General features: G+C 41.7%; 1 protein-coding gene across 1 annotated transcript in view; it reads right to left on the bottom strand.

Moving 5' to 3' along the window:
• GRHL2 (grainyhead like transcription factor 2) overlaps positions 1–13,502 on the bottom strand; it is a 199,707-nt gene that overhangs the window by 122,380 nt on the left and 63,825 nt on the right. Inside the window, exons 3-4 of the mRNA XM_033203375.1 lie at positions 6,682–6,749; positions 710–1,103 (exon numbers count right to left, since the gene is read on the bottom strand). Coding sequence (XP_033059266.1) covers positions 710–1,103; positions 6,682–6,749 — 462 coding nt within the window. The remainder of the gene's footprint in view (positions 1–709; positions 1,104–6,681; positions 6,750–13,502) is intronic.

Genomic DNA, 13,502 nt, shown 5'->3' with positions numbered 1-13,502 from the left:
GAGACGGAGTTTCACTCTTGTCACCCAGGCTGGAGTGCAGTGGCATGATCTAGGCTAACTGCAACCTCCGCCTCCCGGGTTCAAGTGATTCTCCTGCCTCAGCCTCCCAAGTATTTGGGATTACAGGCACCTGCCACCATGACTGGTTAATTTTTTTTTTTTTTTTTTTGTATTTTTAGTAGAGACAGGATTTCACCATGTTGGCCAGACTGGTCTTGAACTCCTGGCCTCGATCTACCCGCTTCAGCCTCCCAAAGTGCTGGGATTACAGGCATGAGCCACCACATCCAGCCAAAATTACACTGTATTTTAAAAAGGAATGGACAAGTCCTACCTTTAGCTACCTACCATTTGGAAGGTTATAAACTGGAAAAGATCAAGGTGAAAACCACAAAGCAGAAGTTTCCAAACAAACATCTCTTAATTCCTCACAAATATTTAATCTTAAGACTAAAATGAAAACAAAGAAATCCATCATCTAAGAACCAAGAAAAATAGAAATATTCCTCCAGACACAAACTCATAGATAGGTTTATTAACACCTGTTTAGAAAGAATGCCAGACTACCAACAAACACATCTTTTAAAAAACTAATTGAAACTAAAACTTACTGTTTAATGCATTTATCACACTTTGAAAGGAAACAGCAAAAAAATTAGCTAGGGGCTCTGGGTTTGAGTTCCGGCCATCGATGGAGCCTGGGACTCACCTCTGTGGCTGCGTCCTTGAAGCTCTCGCTGTACGTGCTGTCCGGGGTGCTGCGCTGGTCGTCCTTGAGATAGGCGCTATGGGTGGCCAGCGAGGGCACGTCATACTGAGTCTGTTCAAAGATAACCACTCGTTGCTCTTCCCCATCTCCCCGGGGATAGTGCACAGGTGGGGCCATGAAAACTGGTGTGAAATCTTCAGCTTTCACCACCGTGATTCCCGACACCGGGATGATGGCAGAGCTCTCGGGGAAGCTGATGCTGTACTGTTCCCGCTTGGAATTCTCCAGGTGATCTTGATTTAGGGAAAGGTTCACTGGAACAGTCTTTAGGACTTGCACTCGATTTTCTCCTCCACTCAAATTACTCTGGGCTTCACTGGGGCCAAGGCAGTTTCTGTGTGTTCAAACCCGCCCCCGCAACACAATAGAATTAGAAAAATCACCATTCGGCAACGCCTAATAAAATAACCAATGCAGGCAATAATCATTGAATGCTAATGCCATTAAGGGATGGGGGGCTGGCAAACTTAACAACGAAACGCAATGGGATCCTTGCATCACTAAAAGTAGGACCACGAGTAAGCCATGCGCCCTCTGGTATCATGCAACCTGAGGTACTCAGTCTCACTGTAAAAAAAAAAAAAATGAGGCCTGGAGCGGTGCCTCACGCCTGTAATCCCAGCACTTTCCGAGGCCGAGGCGGGTGGATCACCTGAGGTCAAGAGTTCGAGACCAGCCTGGCCAACGTGGTGAAACCCCGTCTCTACTTAAAAAATACAAAAAATTAGCTGGGAGTAGTGGCGCATGCCTGTAATTCCAGCTACTTGGGAGGCCGAGGCAGGAGAATCACTTGAACCTGGAGGTGGAGGTTGTGGTGAGCCGAGATCATGCCATTGCACTCCAGCCTGGACAACAAGAATGAAACTCTGTCTCAAAAAAAAAAAAAAAAAAAAAACCTGACCCTAGGTCTAATCAAACCTTCATATCTAACTTTCAGCTCTTAGGAAATACAGGAACACAAAGAATGACTTAAACAACATCAAAAAGAAGCGATCAGACAAACCAGAATGTAGCACATCCTACTGACCTAAATTTGTCAACAAGTCAAAGGCATGAAAAAAGGAGGAAGGGTGGGAGAAGCATTCTAGATTAAGAGAGATTTAAAAGTCATAAAAATCAAGTATGACGAGTAGCTCTTGTTTGGATCCTGACCTGAACAAACCAAAAAGGCATTTGTCAGGCAATGGGAATTTTGAGGCAATTGAATATGGACTGGGAATTGGGTGATATTAGGAAGTATTGTTGTCGGGCGCGGTGGCTCATGCCTGTAATCCTAGCACTTTGGGAGCCCAAGATGGGCGAATCACCTGAGGTCAGAAGTTCAAGACCAGCCTGGCCAGAATGGTGAAACCCTGTCTCTACTAAAAATACAAAATTAGCCAGGCACAGTGGCTTTCGCCTGTAGTCTCAGCTACTCAGGAGGCTGAGGTGGGAGAGGGACAGAGTGAGACTCCGTCTAAAAAAAAAAAAAAAAAAAAAAAGTATTGTTAATTTAGTTAGGGGTGATAATGATTTTGAGCTTATGTAATAAAATGTCCATTTTTATTTTTTAGACATACAGATCAGAAGTAGTTAGAGGATAACTAATATAATGACATGACAGGGATTTATTTTAAATACTATTGCAATTTGAAAAAAAGAAAGAAAAGGAAAGAGAGAAAAGGTCAATATCAAGCAGATATTAAGCAGTGGCAAAAATGTATCATTGTTGAACTGGAGAATGGGATGGGTATTTGGGGGGTTTATTACACTATTCTCTGTACTTCTGTATATATTTGAAAATTTTACCAAAAAGTTAGTTTTAAAATACAAAAAGAAAAAAGCAGGAGGACAAACATGGTAATTTGAAGGATTGAGGAGTGGGGAGGATATTTTTACCATTCTGTGGGCACCTTAAAGGAGAAATAAGATAATGAGAATTTATCATTCAAATATTTTCACCAAATTGAGAAAGAACATGAGCTCATTGACATCCTTAGCACTGAATTCCTTTGGGGGCTTAAGGAAGTGGTGTAGCTGGGCTTATGTAAAATAAAATCTCTCAGATCTCAGACCTCCTGGGTGGTACAGAGATAAAGGAAAGGATGTAGAAAATTAATTCTTGCCAGACTAGAATAAAGTACTTTCATCTCTACTAAAGAAGTCTAGTAGGAGAGAGCAGAAACAAATAAGAACTCATTAATGGAAAATTATTGTTGACAGCAAAATGATTTTATTAGCCAAGTCCCTCTGGTCAGTGTAATTTTGGGGCCACCTCTCACTAATTTATGGATTCTTCTGAGTAATATGACGAGAAAATATATCTTTTGCCCCCTCTTTGATGCCTGGGTTGTTTGTTTATTTCTGTTTTTTATCCAGCATGTGCTTTCTGGGGTTTTCTGGCATCTCTCATTGTGAGGAATATTTTCTTAAAATTTGCTCTTCTGGGGCTGGGTGTTGTGGCTCACACCTGTAATCCCAGCACTTTGGGAAGCCAAGGCAGGAGGATCACCTAAGGTCAGGAGCTCGAGACTAGCCTGACCAACATAGAGAAACCCCATCTCTACTAAAAATACAAAGTTAGCCAAGCATGGTGGCGCATGCATGTAATCCCAGCTACCCAGGAGGCTGAGGCAGGAGAATCGCTTGAACCCAGGAGGCGGAGGTTGCGGTGAGCTGAGATCATGCCATTGTACTCCATCATGGACAACAAGAGCGAAACTCCGTCTCAAAAAAAAAAAAAAAAAATTTATTCCAAGAACTGGGCTCTCCTGGCTCCTGTGTATAAAGAAGGAAGCCCATTAGCCTTTGAGCTTGCCTGACTATGAAGCAGGACTTGATATTTTCAGCTTTGATTTTTCAGATGAAACTTCAAAGTGAAACTTGCAAAAAGAATTTCTCCACATGAACACAGCAAATAGAAAAATATTTAAGATACCTAAAACTTTATTTGTAGGAAGAAATAAGTCTAGAAAATAATTTCCTAAGGAGTAAAATCACAAGTCTACACACTTTCTGGCCTTAAGTAATGACCTGATTTCATGATCAAATCAATAACGTGAACCTGCACATAAGAAATAGTGAAAATTTAGAATTTGTGTTTCATCTGAATCCAAGTAGTTGGAGGATGCCAAAACCCAGACCACCCATTTACATTACCATGCCCTAAACCTAAACCTCATTGTTTACACATTGCATAGAATGTTAATAGATATTCCTCACATACACACACAAAAAAGAGTCCATGGTGAAATCAATAATAAAAAACAAACAAAACTGCCATAATGAGACCACCCTGAGTGGGTTGCAAACATCATGAACCCAGTTAAGGTACCAGCATTCCTTCACCTGTTTAACCAAAACCCAGGATTTCCCAAACTCATGTCAGCCCAGAGCCTTTAGTGAAGAAATAACCATTAATACTTGGGGATAAGCCCCTACAGGTGAGGAGTACATAAGTTGGTCTACATTTATTGGCTACAAAGTTGTTATTCAGTTTCCACTCTAAGTTTTGCACACATACAGTCTCATTGGCTTTGCCAAAATATTCAAAGTTAACCAACTTCTCTATAGTTAGAGTCCATTTGGGGCCAGGTTTCTTAACTATTTAATTCATGCAAAACTTATGAATTCTAAAGAAAGAATACAAGTCAAAATATTTTTTGGCTTTGGTGTCCTAATAAACAAACAAATAAGCAAGCTATGGAATTGTATATATCTAGTTGAATATTATCATACCACCAGAAAATAACAGGTTTGGCACCACCCTAAAATGTGTAACTAGGCCTCTGTTAAACAGTTTTAGATTTTGAAGCTAATACCAGAGAACTTCACAAAGACATCTAAAAAATGGGTAATTAAAACTAAGAATTATTGTGAGATAGTAATTATCTGCAATAGAATTTAAAATTGAACCAAATATTGTAATATGAGAAAAATGCAATGATAATAACGGTGTGTTAAACATACTTTTTAGAAAATTCAGATCATGTCTTTGAGATTCTGTTATTTTTCCAGGTAGCAACTTCTGCATACAAACAGTTGTAATGATACTATGTTAACATATGGCACCTTAATTCATGAATATGCTGTAGATCACAATGACATCCTTCCAAATCATATTCGATGAGAAGTCTAAGTCATAATTAATCTATATAAGGTAGGTTAGTCTACACTTCACTGCAGTTTTTTTTTTTTTTTAATGCTCTGTGAAAATCACAAAAGTAACCATTAAAATACAATGAGCAGCTGTTGCTTCATAATGTTGTCCTAAGAGATACTCACTTGTCTGTGATGTAAAAGGTAGACAGAGCACATGGCTTAAACTTGTTTTTCCCTCATCCTGCTGTAATTCCGGCACAGGACTAAGCAGATAGCACAAGCTTAACTCAATAAAACTGACTGGATCAAGGGAAAGTTTTAGGGCCTGAAGAGTGTCAGCCTCTTTTTCCTTGTCATCACCTCTGCCAGCGAGGTCCCAGGACCCCAGGGCAGTGTGGAGCTTCAGGAGATCCCTAGTGGAACAGTGACTCCAATGCAGGCAGTCTTCATGTTCTGCTGGGGTTGTACCCTGGAGATGCTGCACAGCACAGGGCTGCTGGTTGGTGGAGAGGCCCCTGCTGCTGATCACAGAAGACTGTAATGTCACAAGCAGTTCCTATCAAGGCCAGGTCAGATTCTGACATATGTGCTAGTAGGGGATTTTATATCCATATGGAAGAACCTCCAACAGAAAAACACCATGGCTTCTCTCCATTCCACTGCAGGGGAAGAGATTTATTGATTGGTGAGTTTGAAAGAAGTGGGTGAGTTTGGGCCGTGTGTGGTGGCTCACACCTGTAATCCCAACACTTTGGAAGGCTGAGGCGGGTGGATCACGAGGTCAGGAGATCGAGCCCATCCTGGCCAACATGGTGAAATCCGGTGTCTACCAAAATACGAAATATTAGCCAGGCATAGTGGTGCACACCTGTAGTCCCAGCTACTCAGGAGGCTGAGGCAGGGGAATCTCTTGAACTGGGAAGTGGAGATTACAGAGAGCCAAGATGGTGCCACTACACTCCAGCCTGGTGATAGAGCAAGACTCCGTCTCAAAAAAAAAAAAAGTGGGTGAGTTTGAAAGAAGTAGCTGAGTAGGGTGATTCAGTCCCTTCTGGTCCTGTTTCTTTTTCTGGATCATTCTGGCCAAAGAGAGAGGACTCTCCCTCCAGTCACCCCTGCTGTGCTATAAATGGTACAAAGTCATGCCTGGGACTGAATGGGTACACTTACCTAAGTCAGGACTGAAATGTTACAAACTGCAGATTCTGAGTCACATTCTCCAATCGGCTTCATCAGAAATAAAGCTGCTTTTGATTTTTCTGCCCCTTTTGAATCTCGATTTATCTGACTGTGCCTTGCTTTTCAGCTGTTCTTGATTGAGGAGGGCAGACAAGGGGTGTTCCATAGTGATCTCCTGCAGCTGTCCTGCCCCTTCACCCTGACAGCGGTAGCCCTTGCAGTGGCTTCCACCTGTGCATCCCCTGGCTAAGAAACCGTCCAACCTCCTTTCTTTCCCCTCGCCCATCATCAAAAGCAATCTTTCAAGTGTCTCACTTCCCGAGGGGCCTAACTGCAGTTATAATGCCATAGGATTGATCAGAAAAGTTAATCCCAGCAATGTGCTATCTTGCCAGCATCTCATCTCTGACTCAGGATTTTAAGCCTCCTTAGAAGCGAGTATCTGAAGAGGGTGCAGGGACCCTTTGAATGCACAAACAAAAATGCAATTTGCTCTCCTCATTGAGAGATCTGGCATTGGTCCAGATTCGAAAGACAAATAGAGGATGCTAAGCTTCTTGACCCCATCTCCTCTCAAGAACAAAACATACAGTTTAATAACATTGTTTTCAGAAAACATAGAGTTATTCTGGGGGCCAGGCAAATTCCTTTACCTTTTCTCCTGGTCTTCTTGGCTGTCACTTGCTTTGCTTACAGACAGCAGCCTCTTGTCTCGAGGAACCTGGAAACATCACCAACCATCAGTCAGATGTACATAGATGCAACCATGACCATGTTCAGAGCTGGACACCAGCATAAGCAAAGAAACCAAAATGGGATGTTCTCCAGGAAATGGTGGAAAAGTTGCTATCACCAGAAGATGTTAAATGCGAGTAGCCTGAGTGACAATGATTATGGAGCCAGAGACAAAGGGTTGGTGATAAACATATGGCCACAGCAGACATGATTCAGCTGCTCACTGCTGGCCTAGGTGACTCTCCCTGGACCCGAGCACCTCTCATGCACTCCCTACCTTGGGAGTGGAAGAGGGGAGAGAAGCAATGTGAGCAGAGGTGAATCTAGACTTGGGTGCCTTTGATCAGACAGAAAACATAATGGAGTTACACAACAAGTGTCAGCATAAAGAACAGGGATCTATCCTCCTCTCTGATGAGAACTTTAAGTGCTGACATGGTGAGGGGGCTTAGGCACAGGGGGCCGTACTGAGCTAGCAGCGGGGGGAAGCATCCAATATACCTGGGCCCCCCTTTGTCCACCTTCCTACACAGCTTGTGGACTTGCTCCCACAATTTTGTTTCTAAAAACACTTTCATTATTGTCTTAAAACTCCTGATGCCCTGTGGGAGACCGAGGCAGGCAGATCACGAGGTCAGGAGATCGAGACCATCCTGGCTAACATAGTGAAACCCCATCTCTACTAAAAATATAAAAAATTAGCCAGGTGTGGCAGGCACCTGTAGTCCCAGCTACTTGGGAGGCTGAGGCAGGAGAATGGTGTGAACCTGGGAGGCGGAGCTTGCAGTGAGCTGAGATCGTACCACTGCACTCCAGCCTGGGCAACAGAGTGAGACTCTGTCCCAAAACAAAATAAATAAATAAATAATAAAATAAAACACTCTTAATGCCAACATATTATCTGAAAGATATTGAAAAAGTGCTCATTGAAAGAAGGGCCATCTCACCAGCTGTGTCTCTGACTATCATCTAATCACCTACTGCATCCTAGATCCTTTACTCTGCCATAGTTTTCTTTTTTTTTTTTTTTTTTTTTTATTTTTTTTATTATACTTTAAGTTCTAGGGTACATGTGCATAACGCGCAGGTTTGTTACATATGTATACTTGTGCCATGTTGGTGTGCTGCACCCATCAACTCATCAGCACCCCTCAATTCGTCATTTATATCAGGTATAACTCCCAATGCAATCCCTCCCCCCTCCCCCACCCATGATAGGCCCCGATGTGTGAGGTTCCCCTTCCTGAGTCCAAGTGATCTCATTGTTCACTTCCCACCTATGAGTGAGAACATGCGGTGTTTGGTTTTCTGTTCTTGTGATAGTTTGCTAAGAATGATGGTTTCCAGCTGCATCCATGTCCCTACAAAGGATGCAAACTCATCCTTTTTTATGGCTGCATAATATTCCATGGTGTATATGTGCCACATTTTCTTAATCCAGTCTGTCACAGATGAACGTTTGGGTTGATTCCAAGTCTTTGCTATTGTGAATAGTGCTGCAATAAACATGCGTGTGCATGTGTCTTTATAGCAGCATGATTTATAATCCTTTGGGTATATACCCAGTAGTGGGATGGCTGGGTCATATGGTACATCTAGTTCTAGATCCTTGAGGAATCGCCATACTGTTTTCCATAATGGTTGAACTAGTTTACAATCCCACCAACAGTGTAAAAGTGTTCCTATTTCTCCACATCCTCTCCAGCACCTGTTGTTTCCTGACTTTGTAATGATTGCCATTCTAACTGGTGTGAGATGGGATCTCATTGTGGTTGTGATTTGCATTTCTCTGATGGCGAGTGATGATGAGCATTTTTTCATGTGTCTGTTGGCTGTATGAATGTCTTCTTTTGAGAAATGTCTGTTCATATCCTTTGCCCACTTTTTGATGGGGTTGTTTGTTTTTTTCTTGTAAATTTGTTTGAGTTCTTTGTAGGTTCTGGATATTAGCCCTTTGTCAGATGAGTAGATTGCAAAAATGTTCTCCCATTCTGTAGGTTGCTTGTTCACTCTGATGGTAGTTTCTTTTGCTGTGCAGAAGCTCTTTAGTTTAAATAGATCCCATTTGTCAATTTTGGCTTTTGCTGCCGTTGCTTTTGGTGTTTTAGACATGAAGTCCTTGCCCATGCCTGTGTCCTGAATGGTACTACCTAGGTTTTCTTCTAGGGTTTTTGTGGTATTAGGTCTAACATTTAAGTCTCTAATCCATCTTGAATTAATTTTCGTATAAGGAGTAAGGAAAGGATCCAGTTTCAGCTTTCTACTTATGGCTAGCCAATTTTCCCAACACCATTTATTAAATAGGGAATCCTTTCTCCATTTCTTGTTTCTCTCAGGTTTGTCAAAGATCAGATGGCTGTAGATGTGTGGTATTATTTCTGAGGACTCTGTTCTGTTCCATTGGTCTATATCTCTGTTTTGGTACCAGTACCATGCTGCTTTGGTTACTGTAGCCTTGTAGTATAGTTTGAAGTCAGGTAGCATGATGCCTCCAGCTTTGTTCTTATGACTTAGGATTGTCTTGGCAATGCGGGCTCTTTTTTGGTTCCATATGAACTTTAAAGCCGTTTTTTCCAATTCTGTGAAGAAACTCATTGGTAGCTTGATGAGGATGGCATTGAATCTATAAATAACCTTGGGCAGTATGGCCATTTTCACAATATTGATTCTTCCTATCCATGAGCATGGTATGTTCTTCCATTTGTTAGTGTCCTCTTTTATTTCACTGAGCAGTGGTTTGTAGTTCTCCTTGAAGAGGTCCTTTACATCCCTTGTAAGTTGGATTCCTAGGTATTTTATTCTCTTTGAAGCAATTGTGAATGGAAGTTCATTCATGATTTGGCTCTCTGTTTGTCTGTTACTAGTTTATAAGAATGCTTGCGATTTTTGCACATTAATTTTGTATCCTGAGACTTTGCTGAAGTTGCTTATCAGCTTAAGGAGATTTTGGGCTGAGACAATGGGGTTTTCTAAATATACAATCATGTCATCTGCGAACAGGGACAATTTGACTTCTTCTTTTCCTAACTGGATACCCTTATTTCTTTCTCTTGCCTGATTGCCCTAGCCAGAACTTCCAACACTATGTTGAATAGGAGTGGCAAGAGAGGGGATCCCTGTCTTGTGCCAGTTTTCAAAGGGAATTTTTCCAGTTTTTGCCCATTCGGTATGATATTGGCTGTGGGTTTGTCATAAATAGCTCTTATTATTTTGAGGTATGTTCCATCAATACCGAATTTATTGAGCGTTTTTAGCATGAAGGGCTGTTGAATTTTGTCAAAAGCCTTTTCTGCATCTATTGAGATAATCATGTGGTTCTTGTCTTTGGTTCTGTTTATATGCTGGATTACGTTTATTGATTTGTGAATGTTGAACCAGCCTTGCATCCCAGAGGGCTGAAGCCCACTTGATCATGGTGGATAAGCTTTTGATGTGCTGCTGAATCCGGTTTGCCAGTATTTTATTGAGGATTTTTGCATTGATGTTCATCAGGGATATTGGTCTAAAATTTTTTTTTGTTGTTGTGTCTCTGCCAGACTTTGGTATCAAGATGATATTGGCCTCATAAAATGAGTTAGGGAGGATTCCCTCTTTTTCAACTGATTGGAATAGTTTCAGAAGGAATGGTACCAGCTCCTCCTTGTACCTCTGGTAGAATTCAGCTGTGAATCCATCTGGTCCTGGACTTTTTTTGGTTGGTAGGCTATTAATTATTGCCTCAATTTCAGAGCCTGCTATTGATCTATTTAGGGATTCAACTTCTTCCTGGTTTAGTCTTGGAAGAGTGTAAGTGTCCAGGAAATTATCCATTTCTTCTCGATTTTCTAGTTGATTTGCGTAGAGGTGTTTATAGTATTTTCTGATGGTAGTTTGTATTTCTGTGGGGTCCGTGGTGATATCCCCTTTGTCATTTTTTATTGCGTCTATTTGATTCTTGTCTCTTTTCTTCTTTATTAGTCTTGCTAGCGGTCTGTCAATTTTGTTGATTTTTTCAAAAAACCAACTCCTGGATTCATTGAGTTTTTGGAGGGTTTTTTGTGTCTCTATCTCCTTCAGTTCTGCTCTGATCTTAGCTATTTCTTGTCTTCTGCTAGCTTTTGAATGTGTTTGCTCTTGCTTCTCCAGTTCTTTTAATTGTGATGTTAGACTGTCAATTTTAGATCTTTCCAGCTTTCTCTTGTGGGCATTTAGTGCTATACATTTCCCTCTACACACTGCTTTAAATGTGTCCCAGAGATTCTGGTATGTTGTATCTTTGTTCTCATTGGTTTCAAAGAACATCTTTATTTCTGCCTTCATTTCATTATGTACCCAGTAGTCATTCAGGAGCAGGTTGTTCAGTTTCCATGTGGTTGAGCAGTTTTGATTGAGTTTCTTAGTCCTGAGTTCTAGTTTGATGGCACTATGGTCTGAGAGACAGTTTGTTATCATTTCTGTTCTTGTACATTTGCTGAGGAGTGCTTTACTTCCAATTATGTGGTCAATTTTGGAATAAGTGCGATGTGGTGCTGAGAAGAATGTATATTCTGTTGATTTGGGGTGGAGAGTTCTATAGATGTCTGTTAGGTCCGCTTGGTGCAGAGATGAGTTCAATTCCTGGATATCCTTGTTAACTTTCTGTCTCGTTGATCTGTCTAATGTTGACAGTGGAGTGTTGAAGTCTCCCATTATTATTGTATGGGAGTCTAAGTCTCTTTGTAAGTCTCTAAGGACTTGCTTTATGAATTTGGGTGCTCCTGTATTGGGTGCATATATATTTAGGATAGTTAGCTCTTCCTGTTGAATTGATCCCTTTACCATTATGTAATGGCCTTCTTTGTCTCTTTTGATCTTTGATGGTTTAAAGTCTATTTTATCAGAGACTAGGATTGCAACCCCTGCTTTTTTTGTTCTCCATTTGCTTGGTAGATCTTCCTCCATCCCTTTATTTTGAGCCTATGTATGTCTCTGCATGTGAGATGGGTCTCCTGAATACAGCAGACTGATGGGTCTTGACTCTTGATCCAGTTTGCCAGTCTGTGTCTTTTAATTGGAGCATTTAGTCCATTGACATTTAAGGTTAATATTGTTATGTGTGAACTTGATCCTGCCATTATGATATTAACTGGTTATTTTCCTCGTTAGTTGGTGCAGTTTCTTCCTAGCCTCGATGGTCTTACATTTTGGCATGTTTTTGCAATGGCTGGTACCAGTTGTTCCTTTCCATGTTTAGGGCTTCCTTCAGGTCTTGTAAGGCAGGCCTGGTGGTGACACAAAATCTAAGCATTTGCTTATCTGTAAAGGATTTTATTTCTCCTTCACTGATGAAACTTAGTTTGGCTGGATATGAAATTCTGGGTTTAAAATTCTTTTCTTTAAGAATGTTGAATATTGGCCCCCACTCTCTTCTGGCTTGTAGAGTTTCTGCCGAGAGATCTGCTGTTAGTCTGATGGGCTTCCCTTTGTGGGTAACCCGACCTTTCTCTCTGGCTGCCCTTAGATTTTTTCCTTCATTTCAACTTTGGTGAATCTGGCAATTATGTGTCTTGGAGTTGCTCTTCGAGGAGTATCTTTGTGGTGTTCTCTGTATTTCCTGAATTTGAATGTTGGCCTGCCCTACTAGGTTGGGGAAGTTCTCCTGGATGATATCCTGAAGAGTGTTTTCCAATTTGGTTCCATTTTCCCCCTCACTTTCAGGCACCCCAATCAGACGTAGATTTGGTCTTTTTACATAATCCCATACTTCTTGCAGGCTTTGTTCATTTCTTTTTCTTCTTTTTTCTTTTGGTTTCTCTTCTCGCTTCATTTCATTCATTTGATCCTCAATCGCTGATACTCTTTCTTCCAGTTGATCGAGTCGGTTACTGAAGCTTGTGCATTTGTCACGTGTATTTCTCGTGTCATGGTTTTCATATCTGTCATTTCGTTTATGATCTTCTCTGCATTAATTAGTCTAGCTGTCAATTCTTCCACTCTTTTTTCAAGATTTTTAGTTTCTTTGCGCTGGGTACGTAATTCCTCCTTTAGCTCTGAGAAGTTTGATGGACTGAAGCCTTCTTCTCTCATTTCGTCAAAGTCATTGTCTGACCAGCTTTGATCCGTTGCTGGCAATGAGCAGCCTTCCTTTGCAGGGGGAGATGCGCTCTTATTTCTTGAATTTCCAGCTTTTCTGCCCTGCTTCTTCCCCATCTTCATGGTTTATCTGCCTCTGGTCTTTGATGATGGTGACGTACTAATGGGGTTTTGGTATAGTGTTCTTCCTGTTTGATAGTTTTCCTTCTAATAGTCAGGACCCTCACCTGTAGGTCTGTTGGAGATTGCTTGAGGTCCACTCCAGACCCTGTTTGCCTGGGTATCAGCAGCAGAGGATGCAGAAGATAGAATATTGCTGAACAGCGAGTGTACCTGTCTGATTCTTACTTTGGAAGCTTCCTCTCAGGGGTGTACTCCACCCTGTGAGGTGTGGGGTGTCCGACTGCCCCTAGTGGGGGATGTCTCCCAGTTAGGCTACTCAGGGGTCAGGGACCCACTTGAGCAGGCAGTCTGTCCGTTCTCATATCTCAACCTCCGTGTTGGGAGATCCACTGCTCTCTTCAAAGCTGTCAGACAGAGTCGTTCGCGTCTGCACAGGCCTCTGCTGCTTCCCCTTTTGTTGTTTAGCTGTGCCCTGTCCCCAGAGGTGGAGTCTACAGAGACAGGCAGGTTTCCTTGAGCTGCTGTGAGCTCCACCCCATTCGAGCTTCCCAGCGGCTTTGTTTAC

The sequence above is a fragment of the Trachypithecus francoisi genome, unplaced genomic scaffold, assembly GCF_009764315.1.
Source record: "Trachypithecus francoisi isolate TF-2019V2 unplaced genomic scaffold, Tfra_2.0 Lachesis_group7, whole genome shotgun sequence".
Classification (NCBI taxonomy): Eukaryota; Metazoa; Chordata; class Mammalia; order Primates; family Cercopithecidae; genus Trachypithecus; species Trachypithecus francoisi.
This window is presented reverse-complemented; position numbering and strand designations above follow the sequence as displayed.